The sequence below is a fragment of the Carya illinoinensis genome, chromosome 1, assembly GCF_018687715.1.
Source record: "Carya illinoinensis cultivar Pawnee chromosome 1, C.illinoinensisPawnee_v1, whole genome shotgun sequence".
Lineage (NCBI taxonomy): Eukaryota > Viridiplantae > Streptophyta > Magnoliopsida > Fagales > Juglandaceae > Carya > Carya illinoinensis.
Genome location: NC_056752.1, coordinates 313,435 through 340,491, shown reverse-complemented (window position 1 = coordinate 340,491; position 27,057 = coordinate 313,435). Strand labels below are relative to the sequence as shown.

The 27,057-nt window shown below is 37.0% G+C and overlaps 2 protein-coding genes across 16 annotated transcripts; one reads left to right on the top strand and one right to left on the bottom strand.

Moving 5' to 3' along the window:
• Positions 1-5,188: 5,188 nt before the first annotated feature.
• LOC122304100 (anaphase-promoting complex subunit 11) lies at positions 5,189-12,605 on the top strand. 15 transcript variants are annotated; one of them, XM_043116174.1, is made up of 7 exons: positions 5,199-5,402; positions 5,540-5,680; positions 5,781-5,860; positions 8,516-8,635; positions 9,061-9,107; positions 10,278-10,396; positions 12,256-12,605. In XM_043116174.1, exons 5-7 carry the CDS (start codon positions 9,070-9,072, stop codon positions 12,369-12,371), a joined length of 273 nt encoding a protein of 90 aa, XP_042972108.1. In that variant the 5' UTR covers positions 5,199-5,402; positions 5,540-5,680; positions 5,781-5,860; positions 8,516-8,635; positions 9,061-9,069; the 3' UTR covers positions 12,372-12,605. The 15 variants fall into 15 exon arrangements, 6 of the variants coding, with proteins under 6 accessions (XP_042972108.1, XP_042972117.1, XP_042972098.1 ...); XR_006240924.1 differs by lacking the exons at positions 8,516-8,635; positions 12,256-12,605 and adding an exon at positions 6,533-6,589 and having other exon boundaries at positions 5,198-5,402; positions 9,061-9,088; positions 10,278-10,292; XR_006240928.1 differs by lacking the exons at positions 8,516-8,635; positions 12,256-12,605 and adding an exon at positions 9,766-9,786 and having other exon boundaries at positions 5,781-5,850; positions 9,061-9,088; positions 10,278-10,307.
• Positions 12,606-14,180: 1,575 nt separating this feature from the next.
• On the bottom strand, positions 14,181-16,020 carry LOC122304090 (hydrophobic protein RCI2A). The gene is made up of 3 exons (XM_043116136.1): positions 15,827-16,020; positions 15,602-15,704; positions 14,181-14,545 (listed from the first exon to the last, which is right to left on the bottom strand). The coding sequence occupies exons 1-2, from the start codon at positions 15,905-15,907 to the stop codon at positions 15,621-15,623; spliced, it is 165 nt and encodes a 54-aa protein (XP_042972070.1). The 5' UTR covers positions 15,908-16,020; the 3' UTR covers positions 14,181-14,545; positions 15,602-15,620.
• Between the last annotated feature and the right edge of the window lie 11,037 nt (positions 16,021-27,057).

Sequence of the window (27,057 nt, the reverse complement as noted above, 5' to 3'; positions counted from 1 at the left end):
CTTCTTGCTCGTTGCATAAAGGGCAATTGAGAAAGGGCAGGGATGGTAAAAAATTCTTTAGTCTTCCTTTGGTGGGGTATTATATCCCTGAGAATTTTCCATAGGAGGAGCTTGTGACGGTGACGATCAAGAATATTCAATTTCCAAATATTCTCGAAGCAGTATTAGCAATGTTGGAGATACTTACTTGGAGATCATTGCCGCTTTTTGCTGCCAGATGATAGACTGTTTTGACTCTGAACTTCCCAATGTGATTTTTGACCCATATGCAGCAGTCCTCTCTTAATCTTGTGAAAAGAAGTGGTATCTTCAAAATTTCTTTAATGCTTTCGTAATGGAAGAAATTATTCAACTTTGGTAGGTTCCAAGAATGAGATGTTTGGATGATGAAATCTTATACTTTGAGTGGTGGAGATAATTCCATAATATGATTGAGTGATACCGGTTTAAATTTTCCAAGGGATGGTATCCATGGGTCTAGCCAAGCTCTCACTGATGCACCATTGGAGATTTGGTAACACATACCTTGTTCTAGCAGTTTTTGAATTTGTAGTAAATTCTTCCAGAAAATGGAGTCTGTTGCCTTTGGAGTTACCTGCCAAAAAGTGTTTGCCTTCAGATATTTTTTTAAAGGAGTGAGTGCCATATATTAGTACTTTCTTGGCTGATTTCCCATCCCGTCTTAGCTAGTAGTGCCACATTCATATTTTCCATCAGTCTCAATCCCAATCCGCCTTCTTTTTTTGGTTGACAAATCGACTTCCACGATTTTAAATAAAGCTTGTGCTTTCGATCCTTCTTTGTTCTCCACTAGAAATTTTTAAAGCTAGTGTTCATTGACTTACACACATATTTTCGTAGAAGATGTGTCGACATTTGATACGTGGGTATAGTACTTGCTATTGTGCGAATTCTTCCTACCTGTGGAAGTAGTTTTGATATCCATCCCTCTAGCTTAGTATTTATTTTTTCCAACAACTCCTTGTAACTTTCTTTCTTGGATCTTCCAAAGGAGGTTTGGATTCCGAGATACTTCATTTTGGAAATTGTTTCTTTGTACTCCAACTGTTCAATGATAGTCCTCTTTATCGCTTGATTCGTATTGCCTATAATGCAAATTGAGGATTTTTCTTTGTTGATTCTTTGGCCTGACCATTCCTGATATTTGTCTAGATTTTCATTTATGATCCTTGCTATATTTTCTTCAGCTTTACCAAAAATGATAAGATCATATCCAAAAAAAAGATGTGAGATTGGTGGACAATATCTGCTCAGTTTGACGCCTTTCATGATGCCAATGACCTCTGATCTATAGTAATTAATCTTGATAGAACCTCCATGCATAGAATAAACAGGAAATATGAAATGGGACCGCCTTGTCTAAGTCCCCTTTCTGCTTTGAAAAACCCTCCAAGGGAGCCATTTATGAGTACTGAAAAGGTAGCTGTTGTTATGCATTATTTGATGAGATTGATCTGCTGATTGTTATAGCCTAACACTTTCATTACTGCAAACAAGAAATTCCATTCTATAAAATCAAAAACCATCTCCATATCTAGTTTGATTGCCCCTTCTTCCCTTTTGATTTTTTAAGATGGTGAGACAGCTCATGACCAATAATAGAATTCTCCTTTTATGTTGCGGCTTGGAACGAAAGCCGTTTGAAAGGAAGAGATTATGCTCAGGAGAGTTCTTTTCAAGCGATTAGCAAGGATTTTTGTGATGATTTTATAGATTACATTGGTCAAATTGATTGGTCGGAAGTTTTTTGGTGAGCTTGGGTTCGACACTTTTGGTATCAGGGCAATGTTTGTAAGGTTTATTTGTCTCAAAAGCTTTCCACTTCTAAATAAGTTTTGAACTACCGCAAGAACTTCTTTTTTAACAATATTCCAGTAATGCTTGTAGAAGAGAACTGTCATACCATCTGGACCTGGAGCTTTGTAGTTTGGGATTTAGTTGAGCGCCTCATAAATTTCAACTTCCTTTGGCACTGTCGTCAGACAGGCATTTTCCTGGTCAGTTATTTGCAATTGAAATAAATTTTTGAGCTCAGTTGGGACGGCAGGCTTTGTAGAGGAGTAGATGGACCTGAAATGATCTATAAAAGTTAATTCAATAAAATCTTGATCCATTGTCCAGTTACCTCGACCAATCTTTATAGAGTCGATTTCATTACTTCTTCTTCGGATTGTTGTTGAAAGATGATAGAACTTTGTGTTGAGATCCGATGTTGTTAACCAGTTGATTCTTGACTTCTTGCGCCATAATGTTTCTTTGTATTTCAATTGATCTTGAAGTTAGATTTGCAATTGATTTTCTTTTTGAAGGCTTTCGAGATTCGGTTGAGAGCTTTGAAGAATAGTGATTTCTGATTCTAACTGCTTGATATGTTCTTGAATTCTCCCAAAATGTACTTTATTCCAAAGCCTGAGCACTTCTTTTGTGGCTTTAATTTTGCTACATAAAGTGAAGGAAGGATTTCCAATAACTTGCTTTCCCCATGCTTCTTGGATGATTATACCGTTGAGTGGTTCTTTAAATAGAGAGGTTACTTTTAATGCAAAGTGTCTAAATATTTCATGGTCTTTTCATGAATTTGAGCCCCAGCTTATACTTGTAGATGAAAGCTTAAGTACTGTGGAAACATTAGCTTCTACTGCTATAATTTCAATACAACTCAGGTGGGTTTGATCATGCACTACCTTGTGGAATTGGATTTCATTAGCGTTCTCACGTAAATGCACATAAAATAGCACTGCAATATTTATAGTTTGTGGCATATGTCAAGTTGTGTTCTTTTTTCTATATTAATTAACCATTATGTGGGCCTAATATATGTTTTTACTTCAACAAGTTAAAGGAATTTCGAGACCCATAAATATTAATAGTCCTTTTGAAAATTTATTAAATATTGTCACTATCTTTTGCACTTTTTATCAAAAGGTAAACAAAACGGCGAAGCAGAGATTTTAAAAATATTTTAAAAAAAAGAAAAATAAAACTGGATTTGGTTACGGATAACTGTGTTGCAAAACTGGATCCAGGTTTATCTTACCCACCCAGGTGTAATTCTGGCGGATAACCGCCTAGATGCACTCGAAATCCGGGTTTCGGACTGGACCGGGAAAAAAAATCGTGCCCGGTTCTACACCCCTAGTATTATGCACGAGGAAAGAGAATGGACATGAACTTTTATTTTGTTGTTGAGTACTTTGTTCCCTAGACTGAACTGCACTATGCAATATAAGGAAAAAAGTAAATACTAATAAATGAAGATCCTATAAAAAAACTTTTTAGAGAACATTGCAAAGTGCAATGAAAAAACGTTGTGAATTGCACAAATGGCTTTGGATGGAGAGACTTTATGTGTTATTGGGTCCAAAGCCACTTTTTTGAAGCATGCAAACAGTGGAGAGTTTATTGATGGAAAAACAGTGGGAAGGTCTTCCTCAGTTAAAGGTGCTTCGTAAGCTGCGGTGTTGGGAGAAGTGAAGGGGGGTATTGTGGGATATTAAATCTCAATTGAAGGGAGTTATGAAATATGTGAGAGATCTGATGATTAAAGTCAACAAAGGTTTCAATGTCGTCACAGATAAGGTCATTGGATGGCATCTTTATCCATGCTAGTATCACTATGCCTCTAGAGGCAGTAGTAAGACCTCAGGCAGCAGTCGCAGATGGGGTGACACTTTTGTTCAGGGTTCATTTTTAGTTGAAGATGAGGGTCCATCCAGGGTCTTGAATACTTTGGAAGAAACAATCGTGCCTCTTTTAAAAGATGCAAACGGGGTTATAGAAGGTTATATTTCCTTTAACTGTTATGTGTCTCCTGAGGGAGCAATAGGGTCTGAGAAAGTGGCATGGTAAGAATCGTCAAGGGGTGGAGTACATACAAAAAATGTTGATGGAGGTGAGGAACCTGTAATGGTGATAGAAAGAATGGACAACAACATATTGTTGTCGAGCAACCATATGGCGGAAAGGAAAGTTTTGTCGTTGGTGCCTTGTATGAAGGAAGGTTTAGAGTTGGAAGTGCATTTGGATACTGTGTCTGGAGATAATATTGTTCCCCTGGTTTCTTTTCCTCCTTTAAACGATATAGCAGGGTTACCATCGAATTGAGTTATAAACAAAGTTAACGGGTTCAGCAAATCCTAAGGCTTACACATGGAAGATATGAAGACAAAATTAAAGTACTACTCACTACGATTGAGGCAAGCCACGCGCATGAAACCAAATCACATTTTAAGAAAAGTAGGGAATTAAAGCATCTTTTATGGACAATCAACTATGATGCTAAGGGAGGTAGCTTAAGTCAAGAGAAGACTAGATGAAGAGCATTGTGAAGACGTTCTTGTAGTGGATTTTTCGGGTAGAGGATTAGTTCTATGGGGAACAAGGAGCTAGGGTTGGGGAGTTGTGCTCCTTTCTAATTCAGACTTGAAGTTTTTGGGTAGTGTTTCACGGGCTTTCTAGTATGAGTTAGGTATTTTCTTGTATATGTCCAATATACTTGGTTACTCCTATTGATATATATATATAGAATATTTTTACTTATAAAAAAACAACTCAATTAGTTTAACAAAAATAAAGTAAATAAAAATAATATTAAAATATGTAAAATATATGATGTGAGCTGATAAGTAGTATCCCTCTATATAAGACTACAACACTTTCGAATCTAACCGATCACTCCGAGATTTGGCGAGTACTCTCAAACTTTAGTATAACAGCCAGCCCCACCGAAACCCAAGTCCAAGCTCTTAGAGCGTTTCCATCCGGTTGCTCATATCTTAATTCTTATCTAAATTATAAAGATAAAATTTAAAAATAGAAGAAAAGAGACCTACATCCGCTTCCCCATAATAACTTTTGATTTTAAGGTATACATATTCTAAATCATTCTTTTGATTTCTTTATTGTAAACTTATATTTCAATAGAATAGAGAGAATTTCTATCAAAAAAAAAAAAAATAGAATAGAGAGAATTAAAAAGAATATAAAGGGTAATAAGAGAAAAAAATAAGAAATAATTAATAAAAAAATTATTTTAATAGAATAGAGAAATGAAAAAAAATGATATATATATATATATATATATGTATATATATTTATATTTTTTTTAAAAATGTGTAAAATTTAAGAGAAATTGATAAGAAAATTGATTTTTAGTTAAATTTTAAAGAAGGTTAGAGGGAACCAGATGGTAAAGCTCGGAACCTAAAATTTTTCCCTCCTTTTGTTCCCCCCTCCCCCCACTCTTCCCGGACGCACAGCCCTCCTCCCCCACAACGCCACTCTCTCTGCACGACTCCTCTGTGACCGCCACTTGCCACCGCGCCAGCCCCTCGCCGTCCGTCCAGGTTCGTGCCGTGCCGTGCCGCGCCTACGTCACACCGGTAAGTTCCGTATGTCTCTCCTCTCTCTCTCTCTCTCTCTCGCGTTCTCTCTCTAACTCTCCGTTAATATCTCTCTCTCTCTCTCTCTCTCTCTCTCTCCTGCTCTCATTCTCGCTCCTTGCATTACCGCCTCGCAGTGGCCACCGCCGGCAGGCCCTTACGCCTCCATCCCGCCGTGCACCACTAGATCTGTTTGAACGACGCCAGCAACCTCACGCCCTTTCTGTTTGAAACCGCGACGGACCAAAGGCCACCGTAGACAGCCTCTCACCGCCAAGGTATGCCCCAGTTGATTTGCCCCGCTCGAAAAATTGTCCCTGCCGTCACGTGTTAATCACTGTTTTAAAAATTCTTTTTAACATCACCGCCTTGTCACAGGACATTGGAATCAGCCCTAGACAGCGGCGTCTCGCTCTCTAAATTTTGACGGTCCATCGCACGAAATATAGTAATTTCGAGTAATTCGTCTTGCTTTTTGCACTGTACTGTTGTGACATGGACGATTGGTGTTACTGGAGATTTATGCTTCTGTTTTCATATGATAAATCTGTGATCTATGTGAAGTTATGGTGTTGGTTCGTAGTATTTCTGTTGGTGTTCGTGTTGGACTTGTGATTGTAGCCCGTTTGTGTTGGACATGTGGAAATTGTGGCTGTTGGGTTGCTGTTTGGGTGTTTGTTTGATATGTAGGGAGGCTCGGGTTTGTAATATTGTGGGTGGAGGAGACTTAATAGTGGCTGTAATGTTATTGTATATGTCGGTTCAACATGTTGAGAGTAAATGTGCTGTTTATGTGTTTGACAAGTTGAGTTATAAAAAAAATGTGTTTGACAAGTTGAGTTAAGTTGTGTTTGAAATTTTGAGCTTTTGTATAACATGTCGAGAATGAGTTTATGAATGATAACAAGTTTGTGGTAAATGGTTAAGCAAATATGAGGATGGGATAATTTTTTTGAGCCAGTGAATTTCGTTGGAGGTGGTGAGTAATTTGTGCACGCTGAATATGTAGCACGGGTTGTGGATTTTTGTTAATGAAGTTGGCTTTTGTGTTGGTTTGGGGTTTGTTGGTAAAGTTAGTGGCATGCTTGTTTAGGTTATTAATTTTTTTAGTGAATGTGTTATGGTTATAGGTTGTGATACCGTTAGAGGTCGGACTCAAGGCTTAAATAATACACGGCAAGAGTCAAGTAAGCGGTGCTCCTATGCTAGACTTTGCCTAAATGGACCGAGGTTAATTTTATGAAAAACGTGCATATTTTGCTATGTAAAACTTGAAAAAAACCTTGGTATGCATAACTCAATTGTATCTGAATAAGAAGAAAGATATTTTGTCATGACTGGTGTAGAGTCATACATGAGCATTTTTAGCACTCTATTTCTTAATTGTATAAAAAGAAGGATTTGTCAAAAGAAAAAAATATATATAAAAAAACGAATATGAAAGTTTTAGACATGATGATACGAATATGATTTGTATTTATTTTGTGCTCTATTATGAAATGATATTGCATATGAAAACTCTTTAAGGCAAAATATTTTGTTATGCTCTGATGTATGGCCCTGCCACGTGACATAATAGTGGTCTCTGGCCCCCATCATGGGATACAATAGTGGCCTCCGGCCTTGCCATGGGATACAATAGTGGCCTCTGGCCCCGCCATGAGATATAATAGTAGTCTCTATTTTGAGTGCATCACCTTGGTGACAAAACATTGATGTGTTATGCTTGGTTAAATGCAGACATGCACAACCCTACCACAAGGGTAAATATGCCCTCTTCTTTTGTTTCTTCTGATGTTTTAGTTATGCTTGTGCCTATGGTCTTTTATATATTATTATTATTGTAATGGAAAGTTTTTGAAAATACCACTACCATATTTTGAGAAATATCTGTTTTTGCATTCTGTAACTGGCACATGTTTACACACTATTATAGGCTCACTGCTTATTGAGTTGTTGATAACTCACCCATTTTCTCCACTATATTTTTAGATGATTTTCGGGATGCTGTCCCCATACACCCGGTGCCAATAAAAAAAAAATATTTTCAGATGATTTTGATGGTTCAGCTGGGAATCAAGGATAGGAAGCGTGTGCAAAATTTAGTTTAGAGGATTGAGTACCAAAGGGTACTATGATTGTTGGGCTTTACCAGTAGATTTGTCATGTTATGTTAATTGGGTATTTTGAGAGATTGACATTGTTATTGACAGTTTGTGGAGCTGTTAATTTATTTTATTTGATTATTGCATTGATGACCTTGTAGAGGAATATATATAATTGGATTAAATAGATGAATTTATGTTTATGGAGTCTTTTGGAATCTATATGTATTGTGGGAGACAATTTTCTAGGTGACAGGAAGTGACTCCCTAATGCTCCGGGTATGGGGCATTACATTTAGCCTCTTAACCATAGTTAAACTCATGGCTTTTGTATTTTTGCCTACTGGAAGTTTGGGCTGTCCCTGTTTTATATGTTGTATGTTGAGATTTGTAGTTGAGTGATTTCATGTTTGGTTGACGTATGGAGGGTCTCGTGTTTATAATGTCATGGTCATAGGAGGGAATGAATGTGAAAATGTGAGTTGGTGTTCTGATGTGTCGGGAGTATGGTTGTAAATTGAGACGTGTGTTGGGGTGAGATTTAAGCAAATCCAAGAAGATTGGGTTAGCCTATTGGTGGAGTAGTGCATGGATGTTGTACTTGGCCATTATAAACCCAAGGCACCAGAATGGACTATTTTGTTTATGGGCTCACTTTGAGCTATAGTTTTGGGCTATAGAGTTTTATTAGTTTGTTGGTTTTGTATTTGTAGAAGTTATTAATATGTTAGCGATATCTTTCTGAATTAGGTTGTGAAAATAATTGGTGCTCCTATGCTAGACTTTGCCTAAAACTGACTAATGTTGATTTACTGAAAACTTGCATAATTTATTGTGAAATCAACCTTGATTATTTTTCTGCACTAGTATCTGTATTTGAACATTGAAATGTGATATTTTATCATGATTGGTGTAGACATGAGCACTTTTTTGTACTTTGTTTCTCTACTGCATAAAATGTGAATATGAAGTCTGAAATATTTGATCCAATTATATGATATTTATCAGCTCAGCACAATGTTATGATATGATATTGCAAATGAAAACCCTGAGGCATAGGATTTTGTCTGCTTTGGTTATAGGCCCTGCCACGGGTAATAATACGGTTTTCTGGGTCAAGGGCAGAAGGTAGTTTATATTTTTATATATATCTGTTTAGCAATTGTGATATGCCTTTTCCCTCTGTTTGTTTCCTGAGAAAATTAGGGAAATGAAACAAATCTAAAAGCTTTAATGTTTATGATATGTGTTGGTTTTTCCTTCCTAACAAAAAGAAATGAAAGTTTCTATTTTTCTCTCTTTCCTACATTTTCTCGTAAACCAGACGGTGTTTTCTTTGTAATTTTTCCCAAAACCATACTATCCCCTTTTTAATCTATTGATTGAAATTCCATAAGATATTGAAAATGTGGGAACTAGACCCGCTGTTAATTTCAATTGCAATATTTTTGACTCAGAAATGGTTCAGATCTTGTTTGCTTATACTTTAATTGTTTCAGTGTATGATTATATCCTCAAAACTATTTGCTCTAAAAGTGGTTTTGGTTTTGCAGGAGAAGAGGATGAAAGTCAAGCTCTTACGTATCTTTCCCATGATATTGTATTCTGTTGTTTTGTTTTATTTGCATTTTCATTGAATGTCTATTGGACTTGATGAATTCCCTGCATGGTTTATGGTTGGTAATTTATGGGCTTCGATGATTATTGGATTTACTGGATTATGCTTCATTTATGCCTAGGAAGTTCAAATTCATTCTGTTTGAGTTATGATCATATTACAAATTCCCATTGATCCTCTAATCCAAGTTCAGATTTTGGAAAAACCTAGTATTTTTCTTTTTTCTTTTGGCTGTTGAATGGGAAAGATAACACCCATTTTCACTGTAGCTCAGAATACCCATTTTCCCTTTTTGTTTCAATGGCTCAAGGTGGGAAGCTAGAAGTCAACTATATTGGTAGAACTTTATTGATAAAAACTTCACCACATTGTTAATTCTTTTGGAAAAAACTTTGTATTTTCCCTTTTTCTTTTGGCTGTTGAATTGGAAAGATACCACCTGTTTTCACTGAAGCTCAAAATACCCATTTTTCCTTTTTGTTTCAATGGCTCAAGGTGGGGGGAAGCTAGAAGCCAACCATATTGGTATTACTTTGTTGATATAAACTTCACTTCGATGTTAATTATCTTAGCTTCTTTGTGGAAATGGTTTTCCCTTGATTCAATTATCCTTGTGAACATTTGCTGCGCTCCCAAACAGAGTACGTTCCCTTTACATCTCGTATGTTCATTACTTTTGGTGAAGAAGTTGTTTTTAATCATGTGACATAGGTGTTTACATGTAAATTTAAACAACTATACCTTCAAACCGACTTGTGGGTAGCTCAAGTGGTAAGGGCGAACTTGTGTGCATGAGACCCATGTCACAGGTTCGATTCTCCCTGGGTTCAAACTGTGATTTAAGTGGGAGGCCATGACGCTGGGTTGTGCTTGTCTTCCTTGGGGTTTAGGTTCCATGGGCCCTAAGGGCTCTGCGGTGGTGGTTCCCCCTCATAAAAAAAGGAAAACTATACCTTCAAGTTTTCAAGGGGATAAAAATTTCAATGTTTTAAAAGACTATCAACACTAATGTGTTTTGGACCATGTCTCTGTAACTTATTAAGATTATTTTATAATACGTATGTATAACAATGTGTTGAACTACTTCAACAAGTCTGCATTTAAGATGTCTTCCTGCAGAGCCATAATTGTTATCCTCTGTGTTAATGATAGATGGCATGCTGTTGCTTCTTGGACGTGGGATGCCCAGGATGAAACTTGTGGGATCTGCAGGATGGCCTTTGATGGTTGCTGTCCAGATTGCAAGCTCCCTGGGGATGATTGCCCACTAAGTCAGTAATTCTATTTATTTGATAACTTTCCATGTAGCTACTATTTCTTTTACTGTTGAATTCAAAAAGTTTAAGTAGCTCCTTAAATGAGTTTCTAGGTGTTGGACCTGTAATTTGTAGCTGTTAAAATTTTTTATCAAAAGTTTCTTAAAGCAAGCTTCAACCATGCCATTTGTTTGTTTGTTTGACCATTGCAAGAAACAATTTTAATGCTCTTGATCATTTCAAATGTATAAGAAGGAATACTTTATGGAACAATTTCATATACAATATATGATAGCTACTAGTCAAGAAATGCAATGTATGGTACACCGTACATAGGTCATGCAAATGCTTGCACATTGACGTTCTCTACTTTTTCTATATGAACTTCCCGCATAGGAGTTTCAGGATGACTCTATAATGTCATGTTGTATGTTGTAAGTAGTGCACAACTCCAAGACTTGGTCTGTGTTAGAACAGTGGACTTCATGCTGGTGATGGCCAAATTGACACCAGATTTGCCAAAAAAAAAGTGGCTTGCTTACAACTGTTGGTCGGAGGAAGCTCTGACACTCAAGTTAGCGAGGCCATTTAGGGGCTGTTTAAGTAGAAGTAAAGATGGTATGACTCAGAAGTTTTGGAGTGATCAGGTCCTCCTAGTTATAGTACCTTCCTCTAATCTACCTGTCCTTACACAGCGTGTGCTAGGTGGGCACCGCCTTCCTCCAGCTGTTGTTTCATGTTGTTTGTGCTGCCCATGCTCTTTTTTTCTGCCACTTCCCGTCACTGTGTAATGATGATGGGCTCATGATAGGTGGTTATAGGCCACCCAAATAAGGGTCCAATGTGCATGTCCATTATTATGATTGATAGTGGATCAATTATTATGCTTAGAAGTGGATTAGTTATAATTATGGGCAAAGCAGATTGTATATAAGGACAGTATTTTAAGGAGGTTTATGCTGCCTTCAAAGTGGCTATTGCAGTGAATTTTGTATTTATTAGTCCCTTTAATTTGGTACTTTTCACCATCTTTCTCTCCCTCACCTCCCACTTTCCATCTCTTCTTCTATGGCAGAGTCATACCAGTACAAAAGGTATAGGCCAAGCGAATCTGCATTGATAGGTGGTGAATCAGGGTACACTAGTCCACCACCTATCAACTAAGGCCGGAACTCTGTTTGGGTTCGCAAAGCCATTTTCACCATAAACATTACTGATTCTTCTACTGTTTTTCTTGAATTTCGAAAATGGATCGAGTTCTGGATATTGCTTTTGTTTTCAATTTTGGTTTGTTCATGAATCCTTGATTTGTGTTGAAGGAATTAGGGTTGAAATTTTTCAGCTTGGCTTGGTGTTTGCTGTTTATTTTTTTGGCAAATTTTCAATTGGTTGAGGCTCGGGTGGATGGTTACTTCACCCCACCGTGCCCTAGGATGAGTGCAAGAGAAATCCTCCCCATAGTGGGGAACACCCCCAGCAGAGTTGGGGTCGTGTCACCCCATAACCTGACGGTAGGGGGCTGGTAGCGTCTCTACTGTTACTTATTGAGAAGAAAAAAAAGAGAAAATCCCACTCTTCATGTTATATGTAAAATTAAAATATTTTATTACTCACAAAAGCATGTAATTGCATTGTTCTTAATTTTTTTTCCCTTTGATATTGTGCTTCTTGTGAAGTTAAATGTCTGATATTTGGGAAAGGATTGCAAGATTTTCCATTTCTCTTGGCCTTCTTGTTTGTACCCTTAAATGGCTGAAAGAACAGATGTAACGGGAATAGATTTAGGGGGAAAAAGACGGTTCAGTTTTTGTTGTAATAGTTGGTAATTTTTTCTGACAGAAAATGATTTTTGTTTTCGATCCTTGATCTTGCAGTTTGGGGCGCATGCAACCATGCATTCCATCTTCACTGCATCTTAAAATGGGTGAATTCACAGACATCTCAAGCACATTGCCCCATGTGCCGTAGAGAATGGCGATTCAAAGAATGAGAAAAAAAGTGAATTGAGTTCCATTTATGAATTGTTGAATGAATACCGGCTGTGCATGTTAGTGTAATAAATGCGTTCTTGTTGCGACCTTGTGTTTATGCGAGTATGGGCGGGCTAGGCACAAATGCATCAATGCCGACATATTGGGTGGTGGAAGGTGAGGAAACACTTTATCATAACGTTTTGTAGTTTATCCATGATGAGAAATGAGAAATTATATATGCTTCTATACTATTTGGTCAACAATTGGAAACCGTTAAAATATGCCAAGTAATGATATGTTTGATAATCTGAAAAGTAGAATTGGAATACAATATTGGTATCTTCAAAAGTTCAGGGCGTTGGCGGTGAGTTTTGTCATTTCTCTAATAGTTGAAAACTACTGTTTTGGCTGCATCTATGCTCGCTAAATTTTACATAATTTAGCTCAAAAACGTATTGGACAAATTTAAAATAATTTAAATTTTTACTACAGTAATTGGTTAAAGATAGAAGATTACTATACATTAATTAAATATTAAAATATTAATTTCTCATTCTAAACAAATAAATTAAATTAATTAGAATATAATTAACATTTAGAATATGATTATTATTAACATTTAATAATATTTTTTAATAGTAATTGAATATAATATAAGTATTATTAACATTTAACAATATTTTTTTTAATAATAATTTAATTAGAATATAATTACTATTAACTTTTAATAATACTTTTTTGTAATATTAATTTAATATAATATCATTATTATTATTAACATTTAATAATAATTTCTTTAATATTAATTTAATTAGAATATAATTACTAGTAACATTTAATTGGTAGAATTATAAAATGTGATAAAATAAATTAATTAAAAAAATTATTAATTTAATAATATTTTATTATTATATAGAAAATGAATAGCTAATTCAACGTGAAGTTTGAATTTAATTAGAATAGATAAATGTAAAAAAGTGTTCATTAACCAAATTTAAAGATAAATTTGACTAAAATCAATGAGAATGCTCTTAGCGTTTTAATTATTGTTGATGGTGTCGATATCTTACTGTCCAAGCTAGGAAGATTGTGCTTCTATATGTTACCTTTTGTAGCTTTGCCAAGTTATTTTTTCATTCACATAATGCATAGATCCATTTTCATATTCTAGAATATGGGCATGCCACTATGCCGAATTTAGGGAGATTATATATGCTGGGGCACAATCTTGACAACCGACACGCTGCAGTAAAAGATGGTATGACTCAGAGGTTTTGGAGTGATGAGGTCCTTCTAGTTATAGTATCTTCCTATAATCTACCTGTCCTTACACAGCGTGTGCCAGGTGGGCGGCGGCTTCCTCGAGCTGTTGTTTCGTATCGTTTGTGCTGTCCATGCTCTTTTTTTTCTCCGCTTGACAACCGCATGCCAAATTTAGGGAGATTATATATGCTTCTACGTGTCTCCTTCTAGCTAGATCTAATCCCCTTTCGCTTTAATATTTTAGATCAGACATGGACGGATTGTAAATGCTTTTTTAGATTTAGAGAGAGAGAGACACAAAAGCATGAATAAAGTGCTTCAGGTAAATAAATATCTATGGCATATCCTCCCTTTCTTGTTTGCTCTTTAGCACTGTAGTGTCGGCATAGGCATTATCCTCTTCTGCGCCGTCGTGTCGGCATAGGCATCTTAATGCTAAGACTACATGTTGTCAGCATGGGATGAAAAGTTTTGCTCCACAAGAACGCAATATTATAATTACAGGGATCAGTTAGAAATTATGCCTCTATTAACGATAATTTGATTTGGTTGAAATAAGACAATTCACATTAAACTAAGAATATTTTATTGGGATTCACTAACATGACAACCGACATAGGTAGCTGATCTTTTAGCAAATTATGCTTACACTATAAATGACAAAAAAGTATGGATAGAAGATGGCCCGGAGGGTCTTTTGTAGTTTCTTATACACGTAAGATTTGTAACGATCGAGTATAAATAAATGAAATACAGATAACTATGGATTATTCAAAAAAGAAAACCAGAGACCACAAACGGTGAAAAGGAAAACCAAAAAGAAAAAAAAAAACAGAACACTTCGACACACCGAAAGAAGTGTTCTGTCCTCCTCCCGAAAGCTATAGCCTGGACCAAAAGACATAGATGCGTTTCACTCGACCTCCACCTGTCCAAAAACCATCAGTATTATTTTTCATATAATTTAAGAACAGCTACCCCTACTTTAGCCACAATTATATAGTTGAAAATCATAAATTAGAGCAGGTCACGTCGTACTTAAGCGGGGGTGCGTAAAGTAACGTATGTCCAGTCCATCCAAGATCCCTTGTGATAAAGGTCACAGACTACAGTAAGCATGAGTAAAATTTGGGATTTAAAAATTTTATTTCCAAATCTTTCACTCGCGCTATTAATATATATGACATAATTTAATTGGAAAAAAAATTCAAAAAACTTCACTTTTACTTTGTAAAAATCTTATGATGTAAGTAGTCATTTCATGATGACTTATATTATAAGTCAGTTATTTTTAACGTTTCATCTTTAAATAAAGAGTTTTCATACTTAATATCTCTACAAACAATATACCATATTTATTTTTAGTTCTATTATTCGTAAATTAATTAAGTTATTCTTCTCATCCTATACTACATATTTGATAAGAAAAAAAATCAAAAAATTATATGTAATGTGTTGTATGATGAAGGATAAAGAAATACATCAAAGTATTCTTCATCGTATCAATCATGTTACCTCTCTAATTAGTAAACACGAAACAAACCGCATGTATGGGAGAGAACCACTCACGTACTGTAGGTTCAAGTATTTAGAAAAGGAAAAATACAGTTATAAATATAATTATACACTAATCTATACATCAATACGATATAATTGGTTAAAAAGTAAATTTTATTAAAAATAGTATTAATTTAAATTTTAAATATGAATAAATCAATATTGATACACAAATTAGTATACAACTGTTTTTGTATGTAACAAAACTCTTAAAGAAAGAAGTAGTGGCATTTTTTAACAATAAGAGACCAATTAAGGCTTGTACGTGTAATCTTGTACAGTTACAGCACGTAATAAATCTGTTATATAACTTGATGTCTGCTTTGACAACACCAACCAGTTTACCATTGCTCTATCGTACTTAAATCAACAAAAAACACAAAAGAAAATCGTAAGCGAGAGGAGATCAGAGATGTTGGGTGCTTACAAAATAATAAAGTTCACTACTACTTGGTGATGGCATAGACAGCATAAATAATCCCAGGGATATAGCCGAGGATGGTCAGTAACAAACAGATCCAAAACTCCACCTGAAACACCCCGGCAGGCCCCATCAAAGCATATCAGAAATTCATCTATATATATAAATAGTAATCTAATAAAGACGCACAATATCAGCGGAGAGAATTAAAAGGAAGAGCATGATCGTCACCTTGCAACCAAACCTGAGGAAGACACCGAGAGGAGGCAAGAGGATTGCCAGGATGATGTCTATACAAGTAGCGCCCGACATATTTTTTCTTTCGGCACTGCTATAATGTCTTTTTCTTGGAAGCGAAAATTGAAGAGCCTTCTGAGCTTGTGAACGGAACAAAGAGATATGGTTTTAATTGTGAGACAGATTGTAAGAGACGTAGGCAGGATATATATAGAGTTATAGACGAGCCCCCCTTCCCCAGGCAGGGCCGCACTTTGCGTGTTATCCACGCGTACAGTACTACTGCGTAGTATACTAGGTTTCTTGCCCAAAGCGTAATAACTTTTTTTTGACAAAAGCGTGTAATCAAGTGTATACAGCTCCTTGAAAGGGAAAATTATTCTCATGCTCCTTACCTTAGCTTGAAAGTTTTCGAAAACTAGTTACGTTTTTTTTGGTTAAAAAATTTAGAACTAGCATTTACGAGAGGTTTTTTTTTTTTTTTTTTAAAATAAAAAATAAAAATTAAATAGTTGTTTCAAATCGGTGCTTTATGTTGCATTTAAATGTTAAGCTGAATTGATATGAATTAAATTCTATATAAATAGTAATAAATTGAAATGATAAATTGAGTTTTGTGAGGTTTACTTAAAATAAATTTATATGTATTTTGATGTTAAGATAAATTTAGATATATTTATGTAAAGTTAAAAAAGATCGTAAATCTTATGTGTAATTAATTGAGTTGAAAATAGTTGTGGATTCAATATATAAAGAGGTATTGACTCTTGAATTGAGTTATGTTTATTGATTTGATAGTTGTGTATTGGACTAAGTTTAAATTTTAAACTCAATTCAGATGAACTCAGTCGCTTCCATGTTTCATGTCATATTAATAATAAAAAATATTAACATGACTCTTGTTGCCATATTATGATCGATTAGAAGATAATTTGTAGCATATTATGTACTTTTAATAGTTAAAAGTTACAAAAAAAAAAATGTACAGTCATCACGTCAACATAAATAATAAATTAAAAAATATTAAATAAAATTTTCTTATAAAATTTAGACAAAAGATATTATGTTCATGCTTACTGTACATAATATGCTGCACATTGTGTTCTGATTAGTCATAACATGGACGTGAACTGCCGCGTCTTCATTTTCCATCGAGAGAACAAAATTTTAAAACTTGACCATAACTATATGTGTCTTTTATAAACTTTTTAAATTATATATATTAGTTTGAAAAAAATACAAACTCCATAGGCCTAAACAAAGCTGTTTGTTAGATATCAAAGCTGGGTCTATGCTTTCAAAGACATTGGCAGAGGAGGCTGCTTCGAAATTTGCAATGGACAATTGAATTGATTTCATAGCTATAGATCCGTGCGGTGATGGGCCCCGTTTTTGCCACAGATGATAAATATTTTGGGCTTGACCTTTGTGGAGTTTGGTCTCCCCTTGGATAGTCCAGCAGAAGAGGCAACGACAATTTGGTCTGTTTTCATTGCAGCAGATGTGCTGGGTTTTTTTATTTATTTTTTATACATTTGGAGATTTTGAACTCCAGATCTTCATTTTGAAAGCTGGAAATTATGCCAATCAGGCTTTTTAGCCTGCGCTGGGGTTTGTATTACTGAGGCCGCGACTTTAGAATTTGGGTATTTAGTGGGAATTGGGATATAGGGATGCTTATGATTCGCTTCACAATTCAACCTTATGGACAAGGTTACTTGAAGGGGGAAGGACATGCATTTCTAATTCATCGGCCTTTCGGCAGAGAAAAGGAAATTGGTTAGTTTATGTGAAACTTGACTTCTTCCAAATGGATTGTTGCAGTGGTGTTCAATTATGTTTGCTTCTTTACATTTCGGTTGATCGCTTAAAGCAGTACCATGATGATGATAGGAAAGGCCTTTTTGACGCCATCATGGTGAAACTTGCATGCCAACTCGTGGACAAGGTGCTTTAAAGGGGTGAGCAATGTAATGGGTCTGATGGTTTTGAATATGTTGGCATGTGTGGCTTGGTTAGTAAGGCAGGCCTTTTATTAGTCGCAGGGCCGTCAATTTAGCCAAGTCGTTGGAAGTAGTTTATAAGCCTATTAAAGCTTATAAAGAGTATTGAATCCATGTAAGACTTCATTTTGAAGATTGATAATGAAATATAAGTTTGGAGGTTTTGGCTTTCTCAATTTACATCCTTGAGTTCTTGTCTTGATTTTGCATTCCATTTATTCATTCTTTTCATTGTCTTCTTTCATTGTCTTCTTTCATTTTCCATTAACCCAAACATAGCACCCCGAGTGACCTTATTTTTTTTTTTTATTAAAAGGAGGACAAAACCTCCAACAACTATATATATACCCTCACTTTTAGCAGAGGAAAACCTTTACATAAAAGAAGCCTTTACACAAGAGAAAGACTTTACAAAAAGCTAATACAGAATATACAATATCATGTGCATCTAAAGCAAGCAGTCCCCATAGAGTCAAGTCTCGCCAGCCCTCTCATTATCCTTGGAAGTTGCTTCCATTATGAGAAGAAAGCTGACTCGCCCAAGGCACCCCTTCTAGCCAAAGAATTTGCCACTTGGTTGCCTTCTCTGTAGTAGTGTGATATTGTGAAGTCAAAATGCTGTAAAATAACTTGCAATTCTTCCTAGTAGTCCCAAAGGTACCAAGCTGTGCATTTTTGCTTCCGGAACCAGTTCACGAGTACTAGATAGTCACACTCAATGTCTATAGCCATGTGTCGCAGATGTTGACATAGTTTAACCCCTTCTAGTAAACCCCTTAGTTCAGCTTCCACGCTTGAGGTATTCCCAAAATGTTTTGAGAAACCATAAACTATTTTTCCCCCATAATCCCTCAGAATACCACCCGCACCAGCTAGTCCTGGGTTGCCAAGGCTGCTTCCATCCACGTTTAGCTTTAGTCTACCAGAAGTCGGCCTCCTCCATTTGATAATCTTCACCTGTTTCTTTTTCACTACAAATGTTTGAATTCCTATATTTCTGATCACTTTAGCATCCCAGTTGGTTAATTTCTGGGCTTGAATGATTCTATTGACTATGGATCCTATCCAGAATTTAATAGCTCCCCATACCTCCATGGTGTTTTCAGAAATCCCCTCCATCCTTGTTGCACAGCGCCAGCTCCATATTTTCCAGATTATTAAACATGGAGTCAATCCCAGCAGGAAACCAAGCTGAGTTTTGCGTGAGGCCCTGTTAAACTAGATCTGAACTCTTTCTTTCCAGCTTTGTTGTGTCTGGAAAGGGACTCCCATCTTAGTTGATGCCTTTTTCCAAATACTTATTGCTAGTTCCCCTTTGCCTAGCAGGTGTTCTAAGTCTTCATTTTGCCTCTCTTTGCAGTAGTTGCATGCCGACGTAATAGGAATTCCAATATTGCGTGTTTGTTCATCAACACTTAGACAGTTAAAAGCTGCCCTCTACACACATATATCTATCTTTTTGGGGAGAAATTTATGCCAGACCCATTTCGCCCATTCGAATTTCGGGCTCTTTAATCTCACTTCATTCCAAGCTGATTTTGTGGAAAAGGTTCCACTCTTCTCTGGTAACCACACTAGCATGTCCTTTTCATCTTTTAATTTTCCAACAAGTTGTATTACTTCATTAGCTGTCTATCTATCCATCAATCTTTGTATTCTCTCATCTTCCCATCTGTTTTTGTCTAGTAGATCTTTTAGTCTTGTGTTTGTGGCTCTTCTATTTGTGATACCATTTCCGAGATAGGACCCCCTCGTAGGAAATTATCAAACCAAAGAGAGATGTTTCCTTCCCATACTTTCCACCTTGATTTAGCCAGAATTTCTTTAATTCCTTCCTTAACTTTTTTCCAGAAATTAGACACTAGCTTGTTTTCAGGTCTCCTTTCTATGTGTCCATTTTTCAAATATTTGGCTATGAAAAAATTTGCCCATAGAGATTTTTGGGTTAGAATATTCCATCCAAATTTCATAAATAGGGATTTTTGCACATCCGCAACGTCTCGCATACCTATACCACCCTCATCCTCTGGGGCACAAAGCTTCCTCCACGACCTCCACTTTCTTTTACTCTTACCCCCTTGTTCACCCTAGAAAAAATTTGCAAAGAGACTATATACCTTTCGGATCAGTAGTTTTGGCATGTGTATTGTTGAGAGCAAATAGAAAGGCATGCTAGATAGTACGTGGCTCATTAGAATCAGTCTTCCCCCTTGTGATAGCAATCTGCTTTTCCAACCTGAAAGTTTCTTCTCAATATTCAAAATCAACGCGTCAAAGTTTCTAGACTTCAATTTACCCTCCACTATTGGGACTCCCAAGTACTGGATCTCTCCCTCAATGTCCCTCCTTAACACCAGTTTTCATCAAGATCTCTCCCCTCCTTCTTCTTTTCAGTTGCTTAGAGAAGTAAACTGCTGATTTTTCCAGATTAACCTTCTGACCAGTCCACAGTTCATAAGTCTTTATCACCTCCATTAGGCATTGTATGGATCCCTTATTAGCATTGGCAAAAACCATTATGTCATCAGCAAATAATAAGTGTGAAATAGGAGGGGTTCCGCTAGGCTGAAAAAAAGTTAAGATCCTTTTCTCCAAAGTCTTCCTCTTGAGCAATCTTGAAAATACCTCTTCCATGATGATAAACAAAATAGGAGAAATAGGGTCCCCTTGTCGTAGCCCCCTTTTTGCCTTGAAAAACCCTTTATAAGTGTAGTGCATCATGATAGAGAACCACGGCGATGTTATGCAATTTTTTATCAGCCTACAAAAGAAATCCGGTAAGCCAAAAGCTCTAAGAATGTGATCTAGAAATTTCCAGTTTACCCTATCATACGCCTTGCTCATGTTTATTTTCATCAAAATGTTTCCTCCTCTATTCTTACGGTGTAGCAGCTTTACCATCTCCTGGGTAAGAGTGATATTTTTCAAGATATTTTTTCCTTTCACAAAAGCCCCTTGTTCCGGCGCAATAACATCATTAAGTATCAAGGATAGTTTATCCACTAAAATTTTAGAGAAAGCTTTATAAATCACGTTACATAAGCTTATGGGACGGAAGCTATCGTAACTTTGGGGATTTTTAATTTTCGGAATAAGAACTAGAAAAGATGAGAAGTAATATCTTGGGAGAGTCTGACCTGAATAAAACTCTCTTACAGCAACCATTACATCTTCCTTGATAATGCTCCAGCATGATACGTAGAAAGCGGATCCGAAACCATCGGGTCCTGGACTGCTATCTGCCTTTATGGACGCAAAAGCCTAAAAAATCTCCTTCTCTGTTGATTCTATGCTCAGACTTTGTACTATATTTTCTGACACAACAGGTTGGATCAGTTCCTCCAAACATGGTATTTCGACGTCATCTTCTATCGTAAGGAATTCCTCAAAATACTTGACTGCCCCCTTATGTACTAGTTCCATCGATCCCAAGACTGATCCGTCTGGTAAGTTCATGCTTTTAATACATGCATTCCTTCTACGTTGAGCCAAGGTAGCATGAAAAAATTTAGTGTTCTTATCACCCTTCTCTAACCAGATTTTTTTTGCTTGTTGGGCTAGTCTCATGTCCTATCTTTTATACCAAATTTCCAATTCCGCCTTGGTGATAATAAATTCTTGCTCAGTTTCCTCTGAGTAATTTTCCTGGAGGACCTCCTCGTAGATTTCTTCCCTCTCCTCTAGTTCTTTGATTATTGCATTGACTCGGCCAAAGATCTCTCTATTCCACTGCCTCATTTTCTGTTTAAGCCTTTTTAGTTTCCCGGCCAGATTTAGTAAACCTGGCTCCCACCTTATCGGCTCATTCCATGAATTCCGTACCATATCTAAGAAGCCGTCATGTGATGTCCACATATTCTGAAATCGGAATGGCGCTGGTCCATACCTTTCTTCTTCCTTTGTAACGTTTAAAAAAATAGGAGAATGGTCCGAGGTTTTTCTACTTAGAAGTCTTGCCGTGGCTTGCCCATGCTCGTGCCCAAAGGAAGTATTTATTAGTACCCTGTCAAGCTTTGCCCAGCTTCTTGCTAATCCTTGTTGCCCATTACACCAAGATAATTGTTTCCCAACTAATGGTAGATCCATTAGACCACAACTATTAATGCACTCGTTAAATTCTTCCATTGCTGATGAGGGTCTAGGTCTACCCCCCACTTTTTCCATGTCGCAACGAATTATGTTAAAATCCCCCAACACCACCCAGGCATCACTGGTGTTCGACATTGCTTTTAGATTGTCCCAAAGAGCCCTACGCTTAGCTTGGGAGCATTTTGCGTATACAAAAGTAATCTGTAAATTACCCCCTCAGATCTACAACTATTGCCGTCATCGACTGCTTATTAATTTATAAAAATTCCAAGTTTATTTCATCCTTCCAAATGACCCACATCTTTCCGCATTCTTTTAAGTTAGAGCAATAATTGGAGAACTGTAGGCTTGCCGCCCACTTTTGTAGCTTTGAGTCCTCCTGGAAAGGTTCTGATACAACCAAAACTGACACCTCATATTTCCTCACCAAACTCCTTAGTCTTCTTCTCGATGTGCCTAACCCCCTAATGTTCCACACTAACATTTTCTCAATCATAAATTCGGTTTTTTTGGTTGGGCTTTGGCCCTTCTAGATTTCCTCAGCAAAGTGTCATTTGAATTTTGTACTCCTTGCTCACTTTGTGGTCTTGTCCCTGGATCTGATCAGTAATCTTTTTGTGTTTCCCTTACTATTTTCGTTTCTTCTTCTGATGGTATTGCAAAGCTATTCCTATAGATCACAACATCCTCTTCCTTATCGTTTTCGAAATCCTCCACGACAATCGTTTCCATGTCTAGAATAGCGCTACTCCCCACCTTTCGCATTTCCCCTTCTTCCACTTGTTCAACTAGTTTCATGTATTCTTCTAGAGAGTTGTCCTCTCCCACCACCTCCTCTATTCTTATGAAGTTGATAGTTGCCTGCACTCCACCACTATCGGGCCCTTCTTCAACTTCCTGCGAGACTCCCGCCTCTTGTTCCTCTCCATCTTCCACTACCATTCTAATATTAAAAGCTTGTTTTCCTCTTTCCTCTCCTAGTTGAGAGTCTTGTTTCTCTTCTGGCATAGGATCCACACTTTCTTCTTCCCCCAAGTTAGAATTCTTTTGTTTCTGTCCCACTTCCTTCCATACTCTCTCCTCTCCCTCATTTTTCAAGACTTTCTTTCCTTCCCTTCTACTCCTTCTGTTCACTGTCTCTCCTATTCTGCATACCATTTCCGTGTGCCCCTGTCTAAAATACTTTTTACAGTAGTAACCTCTTTTCTCATAAACTACACGTTGCCAGTTCTACGTTTTGCCTGTTACTAGCGGAAATTTAGCCATTAGTTCTTCTAGTAAATCTACTTCAACACACATTCTAGCCGCTGTCGCCCTCGTCCTATATAAGGTCGCATTATTCATTCCTAAAAATCTACCAAAACGAGAAGCTAAAATCTGCAAAATATCCATTCTGTAAAGATGTAGAGGCAAACCTGGTAGATAGATCCATTGAGGAGTTATGGACGGTTCCTTTTTCACGTTGAAATTTGCAGTCCAGTTGAACAACTTGAAGGAGCATCCCGCCACATATCTTCCCTCCTTCGCCCAGGCATGAAGGTAGTCTTTTTCATTGGCTAGGTAGAGAAGCACGTGGAGTTCATCCATGAACCTTATCATCGGCACTTCAGAAAAACCCCAAGATTTGATGATTTGCAGTCTCAGCACATTGATGGAAGGTCTCTTAGAGAAAAATTTGAGGACCAGAGCATATTTCAATTCTACAGCAACCCTTGACATTTCCACCTCCGAGAAAACAAAACCCAGCTCTCCAGAAATCAGTTCTGGCTTCCTTAATGGTATCCTGAACTTTGCCGTCAGAATTGGTCTTTGGAGGGCCTGAGCAAAGGATCGTCCACCTCCTGCGTGACTCATCTCAGCTCTGTCTCCATCCTCTCCAGCTCCGCTCGTCGCAACAGTAAGCTCCCTAAGCGGTTCAGAGGTCCCTCCTCCACTCCCAGAAGCTCCTGTATGACCACCTATCATGGCCATCGGCAGCTGCCGCACCCCTCAACCCAAACCCTAAATGGGTTTATTGCCCTTTAGAGCCTCTCTGTTATCGCCCTCTCTGTTTTCGCCTTATCGCCCTCTCAAATCGCGTCCAAGGAGAAAAAAAAAAGTGACCTTATGAATACGTTCAACGATAAGGAAAATGGAACTGATCATATGAATGCATGAAAAAGTTTTAGAAAGTTTTATTGGTCTTATGACTTATGTGCAATGGGGTGGGTAATGGAGCTACAGAGGTGGTGGCAGCCATTTTTTATGGTCCGCAGGGAATGGCTCACTCGAGTGCACCAAGTTTATGGAGTGATATCTTATCTTGGACGGGGTGCAGCACGTGAACGGAATCGGATACTTTTTCTTGAAACTCATATTTTATATAATCTGGTACCATACAGTACTAGATGATTGGCCATATTAAGTGGCTTGGCTCTCTGATTTTCTAGCTAAGTGTGGGGCTGAGGGTTTGAACTCTTATGGATCTGATATCTACACTTTGCCTAGCCCGTTGAGGGGTCTCCTTCACATGGAGAGACTGGGTATGCCCTATCTAAGGGTCTCGTAAGGTATTTCTTTTGGTATACTCTCGTTCATGTTTCTTTTTCCTTTTGATATGTGTGAGCTGTTTTGTAGGTTAGCTTCTTTTGGTTGTTTTCCTTTTGGTCTTGCCTGTTGTTGGGTTCTCTGGTTAGATTTTGGTTTTTTTGATTCCTGAGTTTTGGTCTTCATGTTTATTTGTAACCCCCAGGTATCGGGTTGTAACCACGGTTTTCCTTTGTTATAAGTGAGGGTTATTAATAAAATTGGGAATGAGTCACTCTTGGACAGGTAACCTCGACTCTTTTAAAAAAAAAAAAGTGGCTTGGCTAATTTTTAAAGAACTAGTAGTTTATACTACTAAAGTGCAATTTGAGGCAGATTAAGGCTGTTTTTGAGTAGTGGATTGATCTGATATTCAATATTTTATCATTACTTTTTCACCACCATTCACAAATCATATGAGATCACCTTACTACCCAAATATAGCCTAATTGGCTGCCCTTGAGGAAGTAGTACCCAATAACCCAAATTGACAGCCAACATATCACAAGCAACTACACTTGTCTCTCTTTGCTCTTCAACAACTGCTATATGCTAAATGTGGTAGTATCAACCGAAGTTAAGTTCACTTCTATTCTCAACTGAACAAGTCATTGACTTTTAAGAGGAAATGCTTAGCAAGGGGCTAAACCTGATTACATTACATTTGTTTCTGTTGTATCAGTCTATGGCCATGCTTGCTGGTCATGTTGGAGAAGGATTGTTTGATTTCTTTAATTATATTCCGTGAGTGAGGTCCATGGCATGAATTTTGGGCCTGAACACTGTCTTGCTCGGTTAACTTACTTGTTTGGTTATGTCGGTGAATTGGATGAAGCTAATCCAACCTGACTCGTCAGTTTAAGGAGCTTTGCTTGGTGATTGTAGGAATTATGCCAATCATATATGGGTTCCTATTATTGGACCTGGGTTCTTATCATATGGTATGCACAAAAAGAGTTCTATGTGCTTGTAACATTTTTATGAATCCATCAATTATTATCTTAGAACTAGTGTTGGCTGTTGTTGAGCATGTAAGAATTTCAGACAGAATTTTGTATTATTTTCAACCACACTACATACATTACATACACAGGGTTTATGTACAGCATATGTCCTCACGGTTGCAAGAGGTAAAAAGGAATGTACATCATATGTGGGATTGTTATCATCTGAGATATCAACAGTGAGCATATCAAGCCAAATGTGTAGGCTATCCTGTCATGCACGATCTTTGTTGACTTGCCTTTGATGAAGCTTGATTTGTGGAATATGACTGAGGATGACACAGCTGGTTAACAGAGCAAAGGATGCAGAACGTAGGAAGTATCATATTATGGAATTCTATGAACTTGGAAGGCAAATAACGTGTTATGAAAAGCCTTCAAAATTCTACCTTGCTGTAAAATAAAAGCACATATTTGCAGCCTTGCAGGCGTATACATTTTGAATCATGAATAAAAGCACTATGCTTTCAAAACCAGTTGCAATGGTAAATCTGGATTCTCCATTAGTAACTCCTGATTTGATGCTCTTCGATTTGTCACCAACCCGCCCCAACATCATGTGATCAAATCGCATCGAGAATTTAATAATTTATTTTAGCCTATCTGTTATTTCATCCATTCCATAACTCGCAATCCCTGTGGTACCGAGTGACGGAAATAGTAGTATCTTTACAAGTCATGTTATATATTAAGGATACAGTATGTGCATAGCCTGTTAAGAGAAGTACTGCAAGAAACATAAACCTTTCTATTGAAGAAAATAATTACTGTTTTAACATGAAAATTTTCCACAATAAAAACATGGCAGCAACAAATCAGAGATTCTGAACATCCCTCATGTTCCCATTGGAAGCAGTTCCGGAGAAATCCACTCACAGCCCCTCATTTATCTTTGCTGCTCGTATAATGTTCAGGTGAGGTGCTACCTTCCATGAACTTGTTAAAATTTCTGGACAGTTGTCCTGGCAGGTTGTCGCATGAGTAGAGTTATTTTAATCCTGAATACAGAACATCATGGGCAGAGCAAATATAACAAAAACAGGTGGTCCCTTCTGAAACCTGAACAAATGGTATGTTTTTATCATATCTTAAATACAATGGTTGCCTCTATGTGTCTACTCTCAGCTGCATGCTCTCCAGCTTAGTGTTCTGAACGTGTTCCCTATGCACGCAGAAATAAGACTAGTGGGAAGAAAACTTTTAATGATGAAAATAGACATTTTCACAAAATGGAGTAAGTAGAACAGTTCTAATTCTTGTCTTATTATTTTAACTTAAAAGGAAAAAAAAAATAGCCATACCTTCATATTATTTATTTGTGGATGTGGATGTGCATGATGCATGTAGAAGTTGCATTTTTACATGGGTGAATCTGCATCTAATTGTTCATAAATTCTAGATATGGGTTGGTGGCACCTAGTAACCTACGGACTAGAAAACAGATTAAAAAAAAAAACAGCTGTTTGTTGTTTATAGCACCCTGGCTCTGTGCTGCTGCTCTTCTTACGCGGCGCTTTTAAGAATTAAGATTCGGTCATCAAAATATCTGTGCGTGCTAGATGGA

Bases quoted from the DNA above. Each gene is read 5' to 3' on its own strand.
- LOC122304100 (XM_043116147.1), top strand. From the start codon at position 6,523: ATGGTTATAGGTTGTGATACCGTTAGAGGTCGGACTCAAGGCTTAAAT. The intron at 9,089-9,739 runs GTATCTTTCCCA...CAATTATCCTTG, and splicing joins GATGAAAGTCAAGCTCTTAC to TGAACATTTGCTGCGCTCCC. The intron at 10,397-12,255 runs GTCAGTAATTCT...TTGATCTTGCAG, and splicing joins TGGGGATGATTGCCCACTAA to TTTGGGGCGCATGCAACCAT.
- LOC122304090 (XM_043116136.1), bottom strand. From the start codon at position 15,907: ATGTCGGGCGCTACTTGTATAGACATCATCCTGGCAATCCTCTTGCCT. The intron at 15,705-15,826 runs GTGACGATCATG...GGGGTGTTTCAG, and splicing joins TCCTCAGGTTTGGTTGCAAG to GTGGAGTTTTGGATCTGTTT.